The sequence below is a fragment of the Mesoplodon bidens genome, assembly GCF_964165515.1.
Source record: "Mesoplodon bidens genome assembly, chromosome: 14".
NCBI lineage: Eukaryota > Metazoa > Chordata > Mammalia > Artiodactyla > Ziphiidae > Mesoplodon > Mesoplodon bidens.
In genome coordinates, this window is record NC_138170.1 from 29,187,807 (window position 1) to 29,210,356 (window position 22,550).

The 22,550-nt window shown below is 46.3% G+C and overlaps 1 protein-coding gene and 1 pseudogene across 2 annotated transcripts in view; both read left to right on the forward strand.

Moving 5' to 3' along the window:
- LOC308627574 (hypoxanthine-guanine phosphoribosyltransferase-like) overlaps nucleotides 1–11,299 on the forward strand; it is a 28,419-nt pseudogene extending 17,120 nt beyond the window's left edge. Inside the window, exon 2 of the transcript in view lies at nucleotides 10,690–11,299. The product of the transcript in view is annotated as a hypoxanthine-guanine phosphoribosyltransferase-like (transcript). The remainder of the gene's footprint in view (nucleotides 1–10,689) is intronic.
- A 1,203-nt stretch (nucleotides 11,300–12,502) lies between these two features.
- CD207 (CD207 molecule) lies at nucleotides 12,503–22,189 on the forward strand (the record flags this gene model as incomplete). The annotated part of the gene is given in 9 exon segments (XM_081253884.1): nucleotides 12,503–12,536; nucleotides 18,008–18,059; nucleotides 18,061–18,122; nucleotides 19,488–19,862; nucleotides 20,461–20,612; nucleotides 21,279–21,397; nucleotides 21,882–22,005; nucleotides 22,009–22,030; nucleotides 22,161–22,189. Coding segments are annotated over 9 exon segments (969 nt in total).
- Between the last annotated feature and the right edge of the window lie 361 nt (nucleotides 22,190–22,550).

A 22,550-nucleotide genomic window follows, 5' to 3' on the forward strand; every position in this document is an offset into this window, starting at 1 on the left:
TGTTCACAGCTTTTGTGTTATCTCATATGTGTCTTTCTATAGGTAGATTGCTTTAATCAGCTTCCAAATGAACTCCACACATTCTATTTGTTTGATACATGTTTAGGGACCTTGATGTCTTCATTTTACATTAACTAACGAATTAACTAATGAAGTCACTAATTAATTATTTCCATAAATATTTGACTATAGCATAATGATTGAGTAGAAATCTTTTGAAATCTATAACTGTTCACCTACCTCTGTGTGTGTGTGTGTGTGTGTGTGTGTGTGTGTGAACTAGATCACATGTCTTCTGAGTTTTCCACTCTGGATTTTGTTGGTCCCTCTGGTGTCTTTCATCATGTTGCTGCCTCCCCTGTACTTCCTTTAACCTGGCTATTAGATTTGGAGGCCTGACCAGGTTCTGGTTTGATTTTTTTTTTGGCAATAGAAGCTTGTGAGTGGTGCTGGGCACTTCCTCTTGCATTGCACCAGAAGGCACTTAGTGTTTGTGTGCCTTTCTTTTGTGGTGGAGGACTTCTGCCTTGACTATAATAAGAACTTCTGGTCAGAGTATCAAGGGAGGAGTGACCCTCTTTTCTTGGGCTCCCTCCTAGGCATCCTGCACCTGCAGAAGCCCTGCACCTCTTGGTTCCCTCTCTCTTTTCTGGTAGGTTTGTCGAAACTCAGGCAGGTTAGGAGTCTAGGGGCTTAAGTCAAAGTTCTGACCTCCCTAGGTGACCTTGGAAAAAATTAGCTAACTTTTCTGGACCTTGGTGTCTCCATTTTACATTAACTAAGGAATTAACTAATGAAGTCACTAATTAATTATTTCCATAAATATTTGACTATAGCATAATGATTAAGAGTAGACTCTGGGGCTTCCCTGGTGGCGCAGTGGTTGAGAGTCCGCCTGCCGATGCAGGGGACACGGGCTCGTGCCCCGGTCCGGGAGGATCCCACATGCTGCAGAGCGGCTGGGCCCGTGAGCCATGGTCGCTGAGCCTGTGCGTCCGGAGCCTGTGCTCCGCAACGGGAGAGGCCACAGCAGTAAGAGGCCCGCGTACGGCAAAAAAAAAAAAAAATAGAGTAGACTCTGGAGCGAGACTGCCTGTGCTGGAATACTGAATTTGTCGCATAATAGCTTTTTTTTTTTTTTAAAGATTTTTTGATATGGACCTAACAGAATAAATAAATAAATTAATTAATTAAATTTATTATTTATTTAATTTAAAAATTATTTTATAATTTATTTATTTACATTTATTTTTAAAATATTAAATGTATTATTTTATTATAAATAAAATTTATTTATTTTATTTACATTTATTTTTGGCTGCAATGGGTCTTCGTTGCTGCGCACGGGCTTTCTCTGGTTGCGGTGAGCAGGGGCTACTCTTCCTTGTGGTCCACGGGCTTCTCATTGCGGTGGCTTCTCTTGTTGCGGAGCACAGGCTCTAAGCATGCGGGCTTCAGTAGTTGTGGCTCACGGGCTTAGTTGCTCCGCAGCATGTGGGATCTTTCCGGACCAGGGCTCGAACCCGTGTCCCCTGCATTGGCAGGCGGATTCGTAACCACTGCCCTGGGAAGCTCTGATGTGGACCGTTTTTAAAGTCTTTATTGAATTTGTTACAATATTGCTTCTGTTTTATGTTTTGGTTTTTGGGCCCCAAGGCATGTGGGATCTTAGCTCACCGACCAGGGATAGAACTCACACCCCCTGCATTGGAAGGTGAAGTCTTAACCACTGGACCACCAGGGAAGTCCCTAGCTTTGTTACTTTGAATAAGTTACCCCCTTTCTCTGCACCTCAGTTTCCACATCTAAAAAATGGGAATAATACTAATAATACTAACCACTTCACAGGGCTGTTATGAAAAGTAAATGAGTTAAAGCAAGTAAAATGCTGAGGACAACACCTGACATAGGCTGGGCACTCACATGTGTTATTTGTTGTTGCATCCAGCTCTGAGCCAGGTGCAGAGGCCGCGTGGTGAACATGACCCAGCGCCTGAGGAAACACACGTGGTACAGTAGGACCAGGGCTGTGCTGAGGGTGGCCTGGGGAGCTGGGAGAGCCCCAAGGGGAATCTTCCATGACTAGGATCAGGGATATCTAAGAGAGGAATTCACATCCAACCTGAGACTCGGAGGAGTCAGTGAGGTGCTGAAGGCGGGCAGTGAGGTTAGTCTGGGAAGGCTAAGAGGCATTTCAGCCACAGGGAACATCTGCAGAGACCTGGGCATGGGCAGCGTGAGCGTTTTTGGTCCAGTTAAGCTTGGAGCCTGAGGAAGAGAAGTACAGAGCAGGTGGACAGTTAGTTGTTAGAGGCTAAGGCAGAGAGGAAGGCAAAAGCAGTTTACAGAGGGAGTGGGGTCCTGGCTAAGGAGCTTGAGCTTTCTCCCAGGGACTGTGTGTGTGTGTGTGTGTATTGAAGGTTGTGAGATAAGGAGCAGGATTTGACCTGTTCTGGCTGCTGTGTAGGGAGTGGATAGAAGGCAGGGCTGGAGGCCTGGAGACCTGGACCAGGTGCCATGATCCAGGAAGTGGTGGCCTGACCGTGTGGATGAAGAGAAGTGAGTGGATCCATTGTGTGAGGCAGGTAGAGTTGTTAGATTGTTGAGGGAAGTGGAGGAGTTTTAGTGAGTTGAATAATGTCCCCACCAAATTCATGACCACCCAGAACCTCAGCATGTGACCTTCGTTGGAAACAGGGTCTTTGCAGATGTAACTAAGTCAAGGATCAAGACAAGATCATCCTGGATTTAGGGTGGGCCCTAAACCCAAGGAGAGTCTTTATATAAGAGAAAACAACACACAGAGACTCAGAGAAGAAGGCCATGAGAAGACAGAGGCAGAGATTGAAGTGATGTTGCCATGAGCTGAGGACCACATGGAGCCACAAGAAGCTGGAAGAGGTAAGGAAGGATCCTCCCCCATAGCCTTTGGAGGGCGTGGCCCTGCCAACACCTTGATTTCAGACTTCTGGGCTCCAGAACTGTGAGGGGAAAAGATTCTGTTGTTTTAAGTTAAGCCACCAAGTTTGTGGTACTTTTTTCCAGCAGCCCTAGGAAACTAGGAGCCCTAGGAGTCAAGGGTGATACTCAGGTTTCTGGTTTAGGTGACTTGGGGACATAAAGACAGGGGCAGACTTGGGGGCCGGGGAGGGGATAGGAACTGTGGTGGACAGATGAGGTCTGGTTCAGGTTTTACTGCCTTTGAAGGGTCTGTGTGATAAGCAAGTGAAGGGGAGTCTGGCTGACTGATTTAGGTTGAGAGAAAATCGGGGAGTGAGGAGGGAAGGAAGGTTACCCAGGGAGAATTTGTGTGGAGAGCAGGGAAGAGCATCAAGATTAGACCTACAAGGAAGACCGACACTAGGGGAAAGGTAGAAGAAAAGGAACTCAGGAAGGTTTCTGAGTAGGAGCAGCCAGGGAAATAGGGGAAAACCAGGAGCATGTGGGACCACAAAATCCAAGGGCACAGGGAGTTTGAAGGGGGTGGGGTTTGGATGGAATGCTGCAAAGAGGTAAGAAAAGACAAAGAGAGGAAAGTGCCTATTGAATTTGGAAAGTGTCTTAGTTCAGGTATCTATAACAGAAAACCAAAGACTGGGCAGCTTAAACAGCAAACATTTATTTCTCACAGTTTTGAAGTTTGGGAGGCTGAGACCAGGGTACCAGCACAGTCGGGTTCTGCAAAGGCCCTCTTCCTGGTTTACAGACAACTGCTGTTTCTTTGTACCCTCACATGGTGGAGAGGGAAGTCATCTCTCGTGTTTCTTCTAATAAGGGCACTAATCCCATTCATGAGGGCTCCACCCTCATGATCCAATTACCTCCCAAAGCCCCCACCTGCTAATACCATAACACTGGGGTTAGGATTTCAACATATGGATTTTGGGGGACATAAACATTCAGACCATAACAAAAACAAAATGGTCATTTCACCAGGACCTTGGTAAGAACAACTTGGTGGAGCAAGGAAGTGTGCAGTCCCACTGCCGCCTGACTCCTGTTTTGGGGGGCCGCCTCACAACAGGGCACCCTGGTGTTTCTAGAGGTTCTAGACTCTCAGGACCTAACTTGTCAGGGCTTGGTGTATCCAACAGTTTGTGGGAAAGAGGCCACCTCCACTCTGTCTAGGTCCCCAAAACCACGACAGATCCTCTGTGTCTGCTCCGTGGGGATAAGGCCTACAGCTGTCTGTCTTCCATGAAGCCAGCACCTGTCTCTCTGTTCAAAGAATCTGGCAACTTTATCCATTTATTGAAGTCTTTATCCATTTACTGGCCTAAGGAGGAAGGGGTAGGGATAGGATTACTAGTATCACTGGCCACATTTATTGAGGGGGTCTGGCATCCCTGGAAAGCCAGGATTCCATCATACCTATCACTCCGTCCTACAGAATTGCAAGGAGGACCAGATTCACACCCATAGTAAAAATATTACTCTAAGCAGCACAGTCCTGCTGTGCCCAGCCAAAGGTAATAGTGCCATCTATGGGTCACTAGAGGTGAGAGCATCCGTGTAATTGTAATAACACAAAGGGAATAGAAGTGGCGGGGCCCTCAGGAACAGGATTCCCTGTTCTTCCTGTTGACTAATGAGAAGTGAACTCTACAGTGACATGATCTTTGTTTAATGACCAGACGTGTGAAAGAAACACAAGAGATGGACGGACCTATATGTGAGTCTGAGTGTGAATTAAGGAGGGGGAAAGATCAAGCTTGTGGATGTCTGTGTCCTACAAAAGCAGAGCTAAAGACTTCCTTTCCAGAATATGACCAAAAACCAAAAACAAAAAAACCTGGCGGAAATGGGGTTTGTTGTTGTGTGAGCAGAGGCAGTGGATCACAGCTTAGGGACAAGTTTAGGGCTGGATGCACTCAAATACAGCCTGGGAAGTCAAGTCTGTGTGTCTTAGTTACTTAATAATACCCAACACTTGCTTACCGAGTGCCAGACTTCCTCAAAACGTGTATTAACTCATTAACTCTCAGAGCAATCCTATGAGGTAGATGCTGTCTTAGCTGCCATTATATAGGAGGGAACTGAGGCACAGGGAGGTTAGGTAACTTGCCCGAAGGTACACAGCATGAGGAAACCAAGTTTGCAGCTCCAGCACTGTCCTGTGTTTCTGACATCTGCACCAGCACCTGCTGTACATCCTTCTAAATGCACTACGTGTTCCCTGCCCTTCAAAATGCAGCATGAGGAGCATAAAGTAGGCATTTATTGGTGGTTTTGATTAAAGTGTTCATCACCACAATAGCACTAATACAGCACGGGCTTCAGAGGCTGCTGAGAGGTGGCCCTCAGCTGCCAGGTCATTTGGGGTTCTTGAGTCTACTTTTTTTTTTTTTTTTTGCTGTATGTGGGCCTATCACTGTTGTGGCCTCTCCCATTGCAGAGCACAGGCTCCGGACGTGCAGGCTCAGCAGCCATGGCTCACGGGCCCACCTGCTCCGCGGCATGTGGGATCTTCCCGGACCGGGACACGAACCTGTGTCCCCTGCATCGGCAGGCAGACTCTCAACCACTGCGCCACCAGGGAAGCCCCCAGATTTATGTTTTAAAATCCCATGATGCAGCTTATTTCTTCCCATATACCCGGCAAATGTCCCCAGTCCCCTGGAGTTGCCACACCCATGGAAAGGATTTTTATTCCTTGTAGCATGTAGCTGTTCCCCCACCCATCTCTCTGGTGGCCAAACATGGGGCCTTTGTGGTCCCTGTGGTTCTTGTCCCTGGGAAAGTACCCAGGAACCAGGGGGTTCCCCTGTCAGTCACCGTCTCCTGAGAAGATGACCATACATCACACCAAGAAAAGGGAACCCTGCCCACATCAGGCAGTTATGGTTGTGGAGGCAGCCAGGTCTCCTGTGGCCAGGGAGGAGGAATGGTTCATTCTGGAATTTACAGAGAGAACTTACAACAAGCAATAGCACTTTCTTGGTGGAAATTGGTATAAATGGACAAATAAGTTCTTGGAATAGAGGATCTCCAAGAGGAACAGGGACTCGTTTTCTTCCATTTTATACTGAGTCTTTGCATCTTTTCCCCACTCTGAGTCTCCCTGATGGCATTTGACAGTACCCCTGACGTTCTGTCCCAAACCTACATCGGAATCCCCTCCTCTCCTTCCTGGAGAGCAAGCTTGGAAAAAACCACATAATTGGATAGATTGGGGCCATAGCTGGAAAATACTACTTGTCCCTTATGATGTGCTGGCATTTGGACCTTATTGGCCCTCAAGAGCCTATCGTGTGCATATCTTCCCAACTCTGCATTCAGTGACATCATGACCGTAACTTGAAATTGGCTAATGTAGGGATATTTACACAACGGTAATTAGCAAATATGACAAAGGAGGGTTCCCCTCTAGAAACAAAGGACCAGTTGTTAAACATCTATGAGCACATCCCTGCATATTCCATTTGCTTGAAATTCTCTTCTACCCTTCTTTTCCCCCATATTGAGGTTTCTCAGCACTTTCTTTTTCTCCTGGACTAGTGAACTTAACCTTGAGAATAGGTTTAACCTTGAGCATGGGGCTCATAAAAAGATCTTGTAAACTTAAGGAGAAAATATTCCCTCCCGTAAAACTATAGGAAAGCAGACCTATTTAAAGTGAGTTCTGATAAAGAGGTATATTGAGAATATTCACAAAGAGCTTTAGTTTTATTCTCCTGCCAGTGGGAAGACTTGTTGAAAGTGTATAATCCTGCTCTGTTTTCATATAACAAAGGAGTCTTTTAAGATGCCTGGACTTCAGAGATTGTTATGTACTGTGAAGTGTAGCCTTTAACCCTTAAAAGTCCATAATTCTGGGCTTCCCTGGTGGTGCAGTGGTTGAGAGTCCGCCTGCCGATGCAGGGGACACGGGTTCGTGCCCCGGTCTGGGAAGATCCCACATGCTGCGGAGCGGCTAGGCCCATGAGCCATGGCTGCTGAGCCTGCGCGTCCAGAGCCTGTGCTCCGCAACGGGAGAGGCCACAACAGTGAGAGGCCCGTGTAACGCAAAAAAAAAAAAAAAAAAAAAAAAAGTCCATAATTCTGATTGGTTGTCACTCAATAGTTTGATGCCCTGATAACAATATTTACACTGATATATATATATTTTTTCTGAGTGCATAACTTGCAAGTTTTTAAGTTAGTCCAGAAAAGAGCCTTTGGCATTTCCTTGCCTACTTCCATGCATGCTAAATTCCTTATTCAAAGGGTCTGAGAGCATATGAAATTTACAGGATCACTTTGGATCATAGGGCTACTACAAGTAGGTGGTCTCAGGGCTGCCTGTCCATTTCCTTGTCTTTGATGAATTTCCTCTTTCATTCTCCTCTATGCTATTGTAAATACTCGGTCTGCCTTTCAGTTCCCCGTATGCAGTTCCAAGCAGATACTCTTTCTTAGTTCCAGCAAATGATCTTTTCCTCCTACTTCATCAAACAACCATAAAAGAGTGAGCGATAGATAGTCACAGAGAACCTTACAGACGGTTTTCTAGGAGCTGACTAGCTAACCAAACCCACTTCCACCCAACCGAAATGAAAAGAACAAAATGAATAAAGTAGCCAAAAGTCACACCAGCAGTGCTGAGACAAGGAAGGCCAAGAACTTTGAAAAATGTTATCTGGAGGCAACAGTCTGGACTCTAAAATTGAATGAGATTATATAATCCAACATGATTCTACTGCAGAGTGATGGTAGGGCAAAAGGAAGCCACACAACATTCTGAAAAATTGTATTAATCCTGCTACACTCTATACAAAACCCACTATCCAGTCCTGTTAATTCTTTTCCTAGATATATCTGGAATCCTCTCAATTTCTCTGCATATCCATATTTTTAATATCAAGGAAAGTTACTCATGTGGATTATTTTTGTCCATATGATTATTGAACTCTCTTATCAATGTACGTAAGTCTTCCAGATGCTTCTTTCATATTTCATAGGTAAAAAAAAGTCATATGCAAATAATAACTTTGTCTTCTCTTAAAAAAAAGTTAGGACTTACATTAAAACTGAAAAATGTTGACTGACAGATATAAAGGAAATAGAGAAACTTCATGTGCATCTAGGTATGAAGACTATTTTTTTTTTTTTTTTTTTTTTGTGGTACGCGGGCCTCTCACTGTTGTGGCCTCTCCCATTGCGGAGCACAGACTCTGGTCGCGCAGGCTCAGCGGCCATGGCTCATGGGCCCAGCCGCTCCGCGGCATGTGGGATCCTCCCGGACCGGGGCACGAACCCGTGTCCCCTGCATCGACAGGCGGACTCTCAACCACTGCGCCACCAGGGAAGCCCTGAAGACTATTTTTAAGGACACCAAATCTTCCCAAATTATTTTACAGCTTTACTAAAATTACTGAATTTACTAAAATTGAGCTTTACTTACACTCTTTTATTTATTTATTTATGTTTGGCTGCATTGAGTCTTTGTTGCTGTGCGCAGGCTTTCTCTAATTGTGGCAAGAGGGGGCTACTCCTCGTTGCGGTGCGCGGGCTTCTCATTGCGGTGGTTTCTCTTGTTGTGGAACACGGGCTCTAGGCACACGGGCTTCAGTAGCTGTGGCACGCAGAGCTCAGTAGTTGTGGCTCGCGGTCTCTAGAGCGCAGGCTCAGTAGTGGTGGCGCACGCGTTTAGCTGCCCCACGACATGCGGGATCTTCCCCGACTAGAGATCGAACCTGTATCCCCTGCATTGGCAGGCGGATTCTTAACCACTGTGCCACCAGGGAAGTCCACACTTCTTTTTTTCACTTACACTCTTAATAGGACTTTGTTTTTGTAACTTGCCAAAAGTTAATTTGAAAAAACAAGTTAAGGATGGCTAAGAAAATTTTAATTAATAAAAAGGTTAAAAAAGGGGACCTGTCATATTTTAAGATATTTTGTAAAGCAGTTATTAGTTTGGTAATACTGACAGAATCAAAAGATGACTGAAACAAAATAGACCCTTAACAGACGCCCGAATAAAACAGTTTATAAATGTCAAACAAAGGAAACATCTGAAATTAATGCGGAAGGTACAGATTATTCAACAGAATGGTGCTGATATTCTCTGCTTAGCATGGACACCTGTGAAGGGGCCATGAGTCTTTGTGAGATTAAACTGGGAAGGTGGCAAGACTTCAGAGCAAACTAGAACTTGGAAATCTGAGGAAACTGCAGTCTCTCTGAATCTTCCTTTCATGGCTTTAGGCCAGGGTTTGTCAGAGTGAGAAGTGTCATCCATCATGTAAGCATAAAAGAAAAGCAGTAATGGAAACCTCTGATATAAACAATGTTAAACAGCTTTTCTATTTTTTTGTGCTGCACGGCTTGTGGGATCCTAGTTCTCCGACCAGGGATCAAACTCAGGCCGTCGGCAGTGAAAGCATGGAGTCCTACCCACTGGACCACCAGGGAATTCCCTAAACAGCTTTTCTTAACATAGGATGTCTCAGAATCTTTAATATGCTCACAGTTACCATGAATCTCTAAAAAGGCACACAGCATGGAATATTTACCAAACTTATTTAATCTTGGAACCCTTTTTGGGCAGAGCATACTTCTGGACTAGTGTCCCATGCAACACACTTTGGGAAAACTGTCAGTCAATAGGAAAGGAGCTATCTCTTTTTTTTTCCAGCAGATATTCATTTTTAATTATTATTTATTTATTTATTCATTTTTGGCTGTGTTGGGTCTTCATTTCTGTGTGAGGGCTTTCTCCAGTTGCGGCAAGTGGGGGCCACTCTTCATCGTGGTGCGCGGGCCTCTCACTATTGTGGCCTCTCTTGTTGCAGAGCACAGGATCCAGCAGTTTGGCTCACGGGCCCAGTTGCTCCGCGGCATGTGGGATCTTCCCAGACCAGGGCTCGAACCTGTGTCCCCTGCATCGGCAGGCAGACTCTCAGCCACTGTGCCACCAGGGAAGCCCGGAGCTATCTTGGTGGATATGCCACTCAGGGTTCTTGATTGGATTTACAAGCCCATGTCTGCATAATTTAAGCATAAAAAGAATTTATTGGGAAGGGAACCCCTTGCTCTCAGACTCAATGGGAAGACTTGGAAAATGGGGCAGGATCAAGGAAGGTTGGCCATCAGAGAAGACTCCGGATATGTCCCCTGAAGAACCTCCGATATCTCTGAGACTGTGCATTACTGTCTCAGTCACGCAGTGGTGGCATCTGATTCACTCTGGTGAGAAGTTCTGGGTGTGTTTTTGATTTTCTGGGCACGTGTTCTGTGTTCCATGTGTGTGACCGACAGGCGGTAGGCCACTCTTCTCAAGGCCCCGTGCACACACTTGCAACCCAAGAGCACTTAGGCTACAGAGTCTTGAGGTTTGTTTTTTGGCCACAAGGTGGCTCACTTTTCTTTTCCATTTCTGGTTCAAGACTCTTTAACTCTGGACCAATGCTGCCAGACATTTTCATTCAACAATCAGCCTGCACTCCAGCACGCCAGCCAGCTCCGTTGTGGTGACCCGCAGCCCCAGCGTCTTGGGACTGGACATACCAAGATGACCAATACGCGGTCTTACACAAACAGCCTTAGAGCATCTCTATAAAGGCACCTCATGGGTTGATTATAACAATCTCAGACTTCTAGAAGTTTGGGCTTTTAAGGAATCACTTAACTCTTTTTGGTGATTTTTTCCCCCTACTGTTAGATGAGAGAAACTATTTGGATTTGAGGTTAGTGATAATGAACCAGGTTATGACCTAGATTCATTTTGTATACCTAATCATTATGCTGAGGATTTGGAAAAGGTATTTATTCCTCCTGGACTAATTATGGACAGGACTGAATGGATTGCTTGAGATGTGATGAAGGAAATGGGAGGCCATCACATCGTGGCCCTCTGCGTGCTCAAGGGGGGCTATAAATTCTTTGCTGACCTGCTGGATTACATCAAAGTACTGAACAGAAATAGTGATAGATGCATTCCTATGACTGTAGACTTTATCAGACTGACAAGCTACTGTAATGACCAGCCAACAGGCAACATAAAAGTAATTGGTGGAGATGATCTCTTAACTTTCACTGGAAAAGATGTCTTGATTGTTGAAGATATAATTGACACTGGCAAAACAATGCAAACCTTGCTTTCCTTGGTCAAGCAGCATAATCCAAAGATGGTCAAGGTTGCAAACTTGCTGGTGACAAGGACCCCTCGAAGTGTTGGATATAGGCTGACTTTGTTGGATTCGAAATTCCAGACAAGTTTGTTGTAGGATATGCTCTTGACGATAATGAATACTTCAGGGATTTGAATCATGTTTTTGTCATTAGTGAAACTGGAAAAGCAAAATACAAAGCCTAAGATGAGAGTTCAAGTTTGGAAACATCTGGAGTCCCATTGAAATCACCAGTAAAGTTGTCAAATGTTCTAGATCTGTGGCCAGCTGCTTAGTAGAGCTTATTGCATGTACTTTCTAAGAATTTTATCTGTTTTGTATTTTAGCAATGTCAGTTGCTTCATTCCAGAACTCTTTATTTGCTCTATGAGCCTAGTCTATAGGCTCAGTTCCCTTTGGGTGGATTGTTGTTTGACTCGTGAATGAAAAATCTCTTAAACCACACCACTATTGAATGAAAATATTGAAATTGTATCTGTAAGAAACGTTTAAAGAGAAGAATATATTATTTTTTTAGTTGGTATTTTAATTTTTGTATATTCAGGAAAGAACAGAAGTGATTGAATGTTGTTAATTATACCACTATGTGTTTAGAAAAGTAAGAAGCAGTCAGTTTCATATCAGTGACAGCACTTAGAGGTATCATTATGTTGGATAAACCATATGTCCTGGAGATATTTTAGTAGGTTTCAGTAGTATTAACTGTATGTTCCTGCTTGTTCTGATTATTTCTGTTGAATCTTTGTCAATGGTTCCTTTTAAATACAGATCAGTATGTTCCAAAAACGTACCACTTTTTGAATTCTTCAATGTAAAAATCCTTAAAATAAAGTCTGTCTCTTTAAAAGAAAAAACAAACAAACAAACAAAAAAACCCAAGCATCCAGGCTGGGCAACTCTTTTTTTTTTTTAAGTCTATTTTCCTTCTTTCTTTCTTTCTTTTCTTTCTTTCTTACTTTCTTTCTTTCTTACTTTCATGTTTTTATTGAAGTAAGTTGCTGTACAATATCATCTAAATTACAGGTATACAATATAGTGATTCACAATATTTAAAGGTTATACTCCATTTATAGTTATTATAAAATATTGTCTATATTTCCCAGATGTACAATATATCCTTGTAGCTTATTTTATACCTAAAAGTTTGTCCCTCTTAATCTCCTACCCCTATATTGCCTCTCCCCTCTCCCCACTGGTAACCACTAGTTTGTTCCCTATATCTGTGAGTCTGCTTCTTTCTTGTCATATTCCCTAGTTTGTTGCATTTTTTAGATTCCACATATAAGTGATAACATACAGTATTTCAGCCTGGGCAACTCTTGTTATGTGGCACTAAGCAAGATATTTCCACATAGCGTTGTCTCACTTGACTTGAACTGGCATAGGCGATGGAGGGGTCCACAGATCACCCACCCAACTGGGGTGTGGCAGAGCCAGAATGCCATCCCAGGACTCATGTTTGTCCACTGGATAGGTGGTTTTCAACCCTGGCTGCATGTGACTCACCTCAAGAATTAACAAAGATACTGATGCTTGAGCCCCAACCCATACCAATTACGTCCGAATCTCTGGGGGTAGGGTGCTGCATCTTTACAAACATGCTCTGAGGGTGAGGACCACTGCAATAGGTCTTAGACACGTAGCTCTCCTTCTCCTCCGCCCCGCCCAGGGAAGGGAGCTCTGGGCAAGGGCAGTGTGAGCACGTAGTTCTCCTGTAGTTAAGAGTCAGATATATTGTGAGAAACAGATCAATTTGCAGGAAATGAAAACATGTTCCTATATCTCTGTACTATGTTTTAAATAAAAGTAGTTTGGAAAAATGTCATGTATTACACCATTTCAAACTACATTTTTCTTTTGTCTCTGCTTTAGGCTTAATCAGGGATATATTTTATTTTTCTTACGTGCAAGGTGCCAAGAATTATGCAGAGAGAATTGCAGTCCCCTACAGGGCAGGAACCATGGCCCTTCTGTTCAAGGCTGAGTTCTCAGCATCCAGCACGGAGCTTGGCACACAGAGGGCACTTGACAAGTTACACTGGATGGATAAATGGATGCCTGAGTGGATGAATGAGAGGCAAGACCATCCACTTCTCTGGGGATATTCCCATTTGAAATATGACGGAAGACACTCATTATAAGTGTTCTAGATCAAAGCAGCAGCTGAAGGGATATCTCTAGAGAGCAGCAGGAAGCAAATGAAAGTTCAAGGTTCTATTAGGGAGACTGACCCAGCTAAAGGGCCAACTGGAGAGCTTAGTGGGGGACAGAAGTTTGTAACCTTAGCAAGATGGGAAAAGAAACTAAAAGCGAACGATTGCAGGTGAGAGCAGTTATCTCATTTACTTTCTGAAAAGAGCAAAGTGGAATTATTTGGAAAAGAAACCTGTAGTTAAGGTTGAAAAAGCAAGTTGGAGGGAACCATCCACATCCTCGGTGTATAAAATGAACGGTGTTATGATTCGTCAGAACGTGGACATATGTTGGGATTTTATAATTTCTTGGCTTAATGACTTTAGTTTCATGGAGGACGAATGTCCCATTGTGGCATTGGAGATATTGTCACGGGATTTTGGGTTTTTGGAGGTCCTGTTCTTTTTTGTGGGTTTGAGCACAGGTTTGAGTAGTACATGCAGCACAAAAAAGTCCCATTAAGACAGAACTGGACACTTGCTGGGTTTTACTTACTCTGGGCACTGGGAACTTGACTCCAGTGGCCAAGCAGGATCCATGAGGTCAAGGACTAAATGATTATTATTACAAGTTATTTATGCATTATGCATGGAAGTGAAAGGTCAGCTCTCATTCCACAATCCCCCGGTTCTGGGGGAGGGGTCCCTGGGCAGGAGCCGTGGGAATCCACTCACCTGGATTTTTTTCTATAATGAATATCATTAATAAAGAAATAAAAGATACAAAAGGAAACTATGCATACTTTTCCCAAGAGCCCTGTGTTACTTTCCTGCCATGAATTTGCCCTCTCACTAAGGACACAGGCAAGGGCTCTTTGACCCGGATAGTTCAGAGCAGCCTCCTCTGCCTGGCACACAGTGATCCTTCCATGCAGCCAGGCAGCTCCCCCATATCCATACCACATTATTTATGATGGTACCAGACTTAACTGCCTGTTCACTGAGGTCTAGCCCATTGTCACTGTGCCAGAGAAACATTGCCCTCACACAATGTTCTAAAAAAGGGGAACTCATTCCCAGGGTCAAGGGAGAGCTGAGGAGGCCCCCTGTGGTCTTGGGAAAGTCTTCCCTTCTCCCTGGGATGATGGATGCCATGTTTTCCCAAGAGAAGCACTGTTTCTGAGGGCAGGGTCCATGGTTTTCTTTCTCTTTGCAGCTGGTGCAGAGCAGGCATTCTAGAGGAAAGGATGGATGAAGGGCCCCACGTACCATTTCTTTCTTCTTGGTTTCTCTGCCCTATCCCCTGTTCCCAGGGCACACATCCAGAGTGGCAGGGAATCCTTTGGTTATCTGGGATCTGCTGGTCAAATACGGCATCACATTATATACAGGAGTCCCCTGTGAAGCCTGTGGATCAGTCTGACCAGCTGTCGTAACTGTCTCCTTTCTCATCTCATTCTCCCCTCCCCTCCATTCCTCCCATCCTCTCCAACCCCTCTTCCTGGTTTGTTGTCCACTTTAGTTTCCTCTGTGCCTTGGATGGAGGGACTCGGGTCACCACTCCTTGGAGATGACCCCCAGCTCTGCTGGGGCATTTCAAACAGCCCTGGTCTCTTTTCCACTCCCATTGATTATGCCTATGGTCTACCTCCAAGCATAAGGAGAGTCCCAACCAGAGAAGGGGAGAGTGGCCAAACTGTTTCCTTCTTCCATCCTTATCCAGAGGAGGCCTTAGCACCCCAGGAGCATGGCAGTGGGGCAACAGAAAAATGAGCACTGACTTCCCTCTCTCTCATCACAGCAGTGATTTTTGGTCACTCTAGATCTGGCCCAAAGTTCCTCCTCTGTTTGGAAGAGTGGGGATCTCCTAAATGTCTGGGAGAATTGTCCTCCTTCCTGGCTGGAAAGTGAGGCTGAGGCATCCACCTCCCACTTGGTCTTTTCTCCTCTGGGCTGTCAGGTTAGGGGTCACATAGAGCACCCAGAGGGATGCACGGAGACTGCTCAGGAAATACCTGCGGATAAGCATGGCCAGAGGAAAATAGCTAATGACCCACATCTTCCCTGCAAAGTGGGAAATGTAACTCCTCATGGTCGGGACTTTTACAGAAACCATCTCTAAACCCCAGAGGGCCCACAGGATTGTGGTTGCTTCTTGCCTATCTTCCTCATACTGGATCAGCCTTTTGTCCAGCTATCAGCAGAACACCTACCTGAAGCCTCCATTTCCATCACTTGGAGTAAATGCCCCCCAAGCCCAGTCCCACCTTACGCAGTGAGTCCCGTCCCAGCTTGGCGAGGCTTCCAGATCCTTTTCTGGGACCACTGGGAGGGCACATGGGCATTCTACCAATCACTCATGCTATATAACAACAGAGGTTGGGGAAAGTCAACTTTTCAACAGAGAGGGAAGGGGACAGACATTCCAAGGTGGTATGTGGCAGTTGCTCTCCCTCAAATGCCTCAGGAGGAGACCAGGACCCCAGTGGTGCTTTCTACCAAGAATCCAAAGTAACTTGCATTCTTCTCCATCCCCAGGCCCTGGGACGTGGATGTGAGGCCAGGAACCAGGAGCAGAAGGGCTGAGGTGATCCTGGGATTAGGCTGGGTAACAAGCATGAGAGCCCAGAAACAGAACATTCTGACTCCTTCTGAGCCCTGGTAGAACCAAGGCTCTTCAACTAGGTGAGCGGCTTTAAGAGAACAGGCGTGGTTATAAATGTTCAGAGACTGGCAGTGAATTAGGAGTGAGACCTTCAGTCTGTGGGATTAGCTAACGTCAAAGCTTAGAACAGACAGCAGGCCTGGACGTTATGTGGGTAGGGAGGAAATGAGACAGGATGAATACAACACCATCCTTGTGACCCAGCTTCCTTCCCAACACTTGGAAAGTGTGGTGTGGAGTCCTCTCTGGTTTCCCTCAACCAGTCAGAGAAATAGCTCTAGTCTGAGGCCTATTCGGCCTGGAGAGGGGAGCAGCAACGGGTCTGTAAGCACAATGAACCAGTCAGAGAGGGAGGTGGGATCCTCTCAAATATCAAAGGCAGTAGAAGCCTCTGCAAGTAAAGGTAGCTATTTCCTTAGCCCTGGTCATTTAGCCTCCAACCTTGGTCCTTGACACCAACCTGTCATCCAGCTCCACTGGCTAAGGGTCAGTGAAGCCAGGTCAGGTTTCTAGTCCTGTGGCCAGAGTTGTTATGCATTTTTGGGTAAGGTTTAAAACCACACTTGCCTCATGCCTTTATTATGGGAATGAATGAGAACTGCTGGAGGCCATAGAAAGATGCAGTAGCTTCTAGAAGACAGATTCCGGTCCACAGGCTGGAATCTCAGAGTTGAGTCATGATCAGCCATCAACTATTCCATTCACTTCTCTTTCATCCATTCATCCATCTTCCATACATCCACCCATCCATCCCTCCGTCCATCCAATTATCTGGACTGAGTTCCTTCTTTTTCTCCTTTCCTCCCTCTCTTCCTCTCTTCCCTCCTCTCTTTCCTACCTTCCAAGAAATATTTGTTTAGAATCTGTTATATACCAGGTTTCTCAGATTTGGCAGATTTCTTCAAGGTGTCAGAAGCTTCCCAGGAGAAAACTTTGTCCCTCATGGAGCCCCAAATCAGCTCCTCTCTGCCCTGAGCATCTCCCATGAATGAAAGAGCAGCTCGTGGTCTGATATTGCTGAGCCACCCACATTGTCTGAGACCCTCACAAATGCAGGAAGCAGAGAGGAGAAGCCAAATCTTACATTTACAGTTTGAATCTCCAAGCCCTATTTTATAGAGGGATATTATACCATCTAAGATGCCCTAAACAGAAGTAGAATATTTTATTGCAGTGGTCTCCTTACTGGTCTCCCTGCTTCCAGACTCCCCACACCCTGATCTCTGCTCCTCACCACAATCAGATTGATTTTTCTTCAGTGTTCCTGTCCTTGTCTCTCTCCTGCCTAAAGTCCTTCACTGGCTCCACATCACCTATAAGCCAGAGTTCAAGCTCCTTAACACAACCCAAAAGGATCTTTATGATCTGACCCCAGGTGCCTCCTTAGCCCAAGCCCTCCCTGCTCAGGTCATATATTGATACTCTATACTCCAACAGTGCCAAACTACCTATAATTTGCCAGGCACTCCATACTTTCCAATATGCTAATCCCTCTACCTGGAATTTCTTAAAATGACTCCAGTCTCTGTACTTCCCTTGAACTGTACATATTCTTCTATCATTATGCTTATCACCCTGTATTGTAATTTATTTGCTCAGGTATGTCTTTCTTACCAGATGGTGAGCCCTTTGAGTACAAGGACTGTGAGTTATTCAGCTTTGTGTCTCAGTCCTAGCACAGTGCGTGGTATCTAGAAGACATTCAATATGTATTTGTGGGGTGAATGGATGGCAGGATGGAAGATGGATGAGAGCCGTCTTATAAGAGAAAAAGCTTAGCCTGAGGACAAGGTAGTTAAAGTGCCTATGTAATAGACCCCCGGAGAAGACGACAAATGGCCTCTTCCTGAAAGCTCAGGCCCTTGAGAAGAGGACCGAGCTGTAGCCTAGGTGCTTAAGCCAGGAATGGGGAACTTTGGGATAACACAGTGACTTCTGGGGGTCACTTCCCTTTTCCTCTAGATAAAAGGACTTTGGGGAGAGAGCTGGCCAGGAGCACCTATGCCACGAGGGTTACAGTGCAGAATCTGCTCAGGGCTCTGTGCCCAAACCCACAGTTTGCTGGTCCAACGAACGTTCTCCTTTTCTTCCTGCAGAGCCTCCTCCCAAGGCGCGTCCATCTCTGGTTCTGGGAAGACTTCTCACAGTCATCTGCAATCATCTTCCTGATGCTGGTTCTGGTCGCCTCCGTCCTGCTGCAGGCCATTCTCTGTAAGTCCTCAGCTTCCATCTGGGTTCCATCCTTCCCCATGGCCAGTTGGCTCCCTCTCTCCCCCGCTCTCTGCTGGTCTCTCCTGCCTCTGGCTTTTTCATTTGTCTTGTTTCCCCTCTTGCCACGTGCAGTCAGAGAGTCCCCTCCCATCTCCACCCCACCCACCCACTCCTGTCCCCAGTAAGATCAGCTGCTGCTCCTTCCTTTCCAATTCCGGGGAGATTTTCCTGACAGGGATCAGCATGCTTGTGCTCTAGGACACGCTCTTTTGTCCGCAAGAAATGTTTGCCCATCTTCATCCTGTGTCATTTCCTCCTTCCTCTCTGAGTTTCATGTCCCTTTGATTGAGAGCCTTGTGGGTAGCCACCAACAGTGAGCATGATGTTTCCTGACCCCACAAGGGATGGTGTCCCAACTGTATCCTCAGCCCCAACTGACTAGATGGAGAACCTGGCCAACAGGTGAGGGTTAGGGTTAGGGTTAGTGTTAGGGATCACTGCCCCCCCCCCCACAGGACCCCTTCTCTTCACTCTCCTGCTCCCACAAAGGTCATGTCAAGGGAGACTTCCTACTTCCTCATTGGATGTGTGATGTATCTTTCTCCCTCTTCTGGCTTTGCCAAGCCTCATGGCCTCTGCTGCTTCTTCCTCTCATTAGGTCCCCAGAAAGCAGGTGGAGGGAACACCTGCACTCTCCCTTCAAGGCCTCAGGACATATTTGGTCTTGGACTTGGAGGGTCTGAGCAGAGTTTCCTCTGCTTTGAGCCCACTTGGCTTACTTTTGGTTTCCTCTATGGCACCTAAGCCTGTGGCCTGAACAGAGTGTGACAGGGGGTGGGACAAGGGAAGAGAAGAAGTGGTTTCGTAATTCTCCCTTTTTGTATTCTCTGGAGAAGAGATCACCTCCAGATTAGAAGTCTGCATAGGCTCTCCCTTCCATAGCCGCGAGGGGCTTATGGGCAGTCATAAGCCGTGCGGCCCAGAGGGACATGGGAAGTATGACAAAGGGGTGTTTGAAGGCATCCCTTTACCAAATGCGCCGTGAACAGGCAAAGAAAATTTAGAACTGGGTTCTAACCCCCTCTTCTGCTTACCTGTGAGATCCTCTAACAGAGAGTCCATGTTTTGTCGATCTTTGCATGATCTGCCTCTCCCAGAGTTCCTGGTGCATGAAAGGTGCCCATCGCATGTTTGTTGAATGAATACATTATGAATGAGTGCAGGGTAGGCAACTGCTCCTTGGGTTGGGTCCTTAGGAAGCTTGAGCCCATCCCTTCCCTCCCCTTCCTTTTATTACCCTGGCAACAGCCCCACTCCAGTCCCTGGGGATCCCCTTGGCTGACCTCTTGACTTTCTCATATCCAGATCCCTGGTCTATGGGCACAATATCAGATGTCAAGACCAATGCCCGGTTGCTGAAAGGTCGTGTGGACAACATCAACACCCTGAGTTCTGAAATAAAGAGGAATAGAGGTGGCGTGGCAGCAGCTGGCATTCAGGTCCAGATGGTGAATGCCAGCCTGGATCGTGTGCATTCTCAGATCCGGAGGTTGGAAACCAGCATGAAGGAAGCCAATGCACGGTTGCAGATGCTAACAAGTAGTTGGGAAGAAGTCGATAAGTTCAATGCCCAAATCCCGGAGCTAAAAAGAGATTTGGATAAAGCCAGTGCTTTAAACGCAAAGGTCCGGGGACTCCAGAGAGGTTTGGAGAATATCAGCCAGTTGTTCCAACAGCAAAGTAAGTGACTCAGAAAAGAACGTTGCAAGTTGACCAGTGGCCTGTGGGACCTTGCCAGTCTTAGGCATGACACCACTGGGCTCGTGTGTGTGGAGGAAGCGGGAGAGGAGCAGGGCAGCCATGGCTGGAAGGTTAAGAAGAGAGGGCTCAGCACTTGGTTTGGGGAGGGCTTAGGGGCTGTTCAGGAGAGAAGGCACTAGGGACCAGCCAGGGTTCCCACACCGAGGCATAGAATATGAAGGCATTAGGGAGTCTCTTTGTCCTGATCCAAAGCCAGCCATTTTCCATTAGTCTCTACCTAGAGCCCAGGGGCTCAGACACTTGTGATGGCCAATGGAAAATTACTCCTCCCCACAAGAGACACAGATTCTTGATTCAGCCTCTCTCACTCTCCCCTCTCTGAGCCCAGAGACTCTACCAATCTCAGTCAGACTTTCAGGATCTGAGGGAATGTCCCCAAGCTCCTACACAAGGACCCAAAGACCCCAGAGCCCAGCCCCATTCACTCTGTCTCTGGGATCCCACTCAAGTATCCCTACCTAGCCAGCACCAGAGAAAACAGGAACACCAGAGTACATATTTCACTCTTGTTCTCCAGATGACATCCTACAGATGGTTTCTCAAGGCTGGAAGTACTTCAGGGGGAACTTCTATTACTTTTCTCAAGTCACAAGGACCTGGTACAGTGCCCAGCAGTTCTGCTTGTCCAGGGATTCACACCTGACCTCAGTCACCTCAGAGAGTGAACAGGTGAGTGCTGTCCTGTGGGCTCTAGGAAGGGGGTGTATTGGTAGCTGTATCAGGCAGGATGGGCGAGATTATGCTGCGGTGACAAAAGTCCCCAAATATCAGTAATTCTTCAGAATTACTTCTCACTTGTACACTGCATGTCCAATGAGGGCCAGCAAGGGGTTCTGCTCACTGTGGTTACTGAGGGCTTAGGTCAAAGGAGATTTCATCTCAACATATGTTTCCACAATTGCTGAGGTGAGAAAAGGGAACATGGCACATTGTGTGTTGGCTCTTAAAGCTTCTGCTGGAAGCAACGGACATCCCTTCAGCTCACATTTCATTGGCCAAAAAAATGATGCAGTATTTGTAGCTTCAAAGAGGGCAGGGTAGTACAATCTTTCCATGTGCCCAGAAAATAGGAGTATTTGTGAATAGCATTAATGACACTGTCTGACCCAAGAAGTCCCCTACCTGGTTAGGCAGAATATTGAACAAGCTCCTTTCATCTGGAGGTGGGTTAGCAGAGCAGGTGAGATCATGGGCTCTGGAGTCAGAGTCTAGACTCCTAACCCTGTGTCTGTGGGTTCACGGGCTGTCACTGAGGATGGGTGAAGAACTCCCAGAGAGACAGATGCTCCAACTCGGAGTCGTGGCAGCACCTCTGCTCATTCTGTCTCTCTGCAGGAGTGTCTCTACAGGACTGCAGGTGGACTTCTCTACTGGATCGGCCTGAGCAAAGCAGGGAGTGAGGGGTACTGGTACTGGGTGGATGACTCGCTGTTCAACAAGGTCCAGAGTGTGAAGTAAGCCCCGAGAACCCTCCTTCCCAGGCTGGCTCTCTTGGGCCAGGGCCAGGGCATGAAGAGTGGAGTGATAGTTCCTACTGACCACAGGGTTTGTGATTCTTCCCCATCATCCAGGGGCAGCAGCATTGAACAGAGATCTAGCTGACCTCTGCCACTAATTGGCTGTGAAACTGGGGACAAATTCATGGCCTCTCGGTGCCCTCTGCGGTTTGGCAGCATGGCTGTCCACCCAGACATGGCAGGGACCTCGTTCTAAGTTTAGGTCTTTGCACTGTGGGTTCCTGTAGGGCCTTGAGAGTTGTGGGCTGGTGTGGCCCTAACTTGGGGGGTGATTGCAGGCTCAGAGGTTGACAGATCACTGGTCCCCTTCCTCTCAGGCATGGAAAAACTTGAGATGCTATCACCCGGCACCAAAGCTGGGGTTGAAATCTCTCAGTTATTCATTGGAAATATGTTTTTCTCTGTTTTTTTCCTTTGATAGGTTCTGGATTCCAGGTGAGCCCAACAACACTGGGAACAATGAACACTGTGCGGATATAAAGATGTCCTCACTGCAGTCATGGAATGATGCCTCCTGTGACAATGAGTTTCTTTTTATCTGTAAATAACCCTACATCCCATCAGAACCATGTCAGGAGTGGCCCCCAAGCTCAAACTTTAAACTCCAATGCTTGTTGAATTCAAGGAAATGTGGCTCTTTCCTTCATACTCCAGGGTGATTTTGAACCTTAATTTTTCTTGCTTCGAAATTGTCTTGAAGGCATCCGGGAGTCTATCTGCCTTGGCTAGGAGTTCTCTGACCCCACAGAGGCAGCTGAAACCGAAAGGAGATCTTGGGTTGAAATGGGAGCTGAGGGTGGAGAGGATTAGAAGTTCACTAATTCACCCAGTGAGGTGAATCAGAACCTGCAATCTGGGGCAGCACCCTGGGGCGTCCCATCCCTTCAGAGAAGCCTCATCTTCACTGCATGAAAGTTGCTTCGACTGCCCAAGCAATTGTCTGGAGACTGAAACTCAGGGCTTTTCTGGTTGATTCCCCAGAATTCCCAGCTGCCTGCTGAGGTGGCTGTGCTCTCAGTGGGAAGAGCTCTGCTCTGTTTTTTTTTTTTTTTTTTTTTTTTGGTGGTACGCGGGCCTCTTCCTGTTGTGG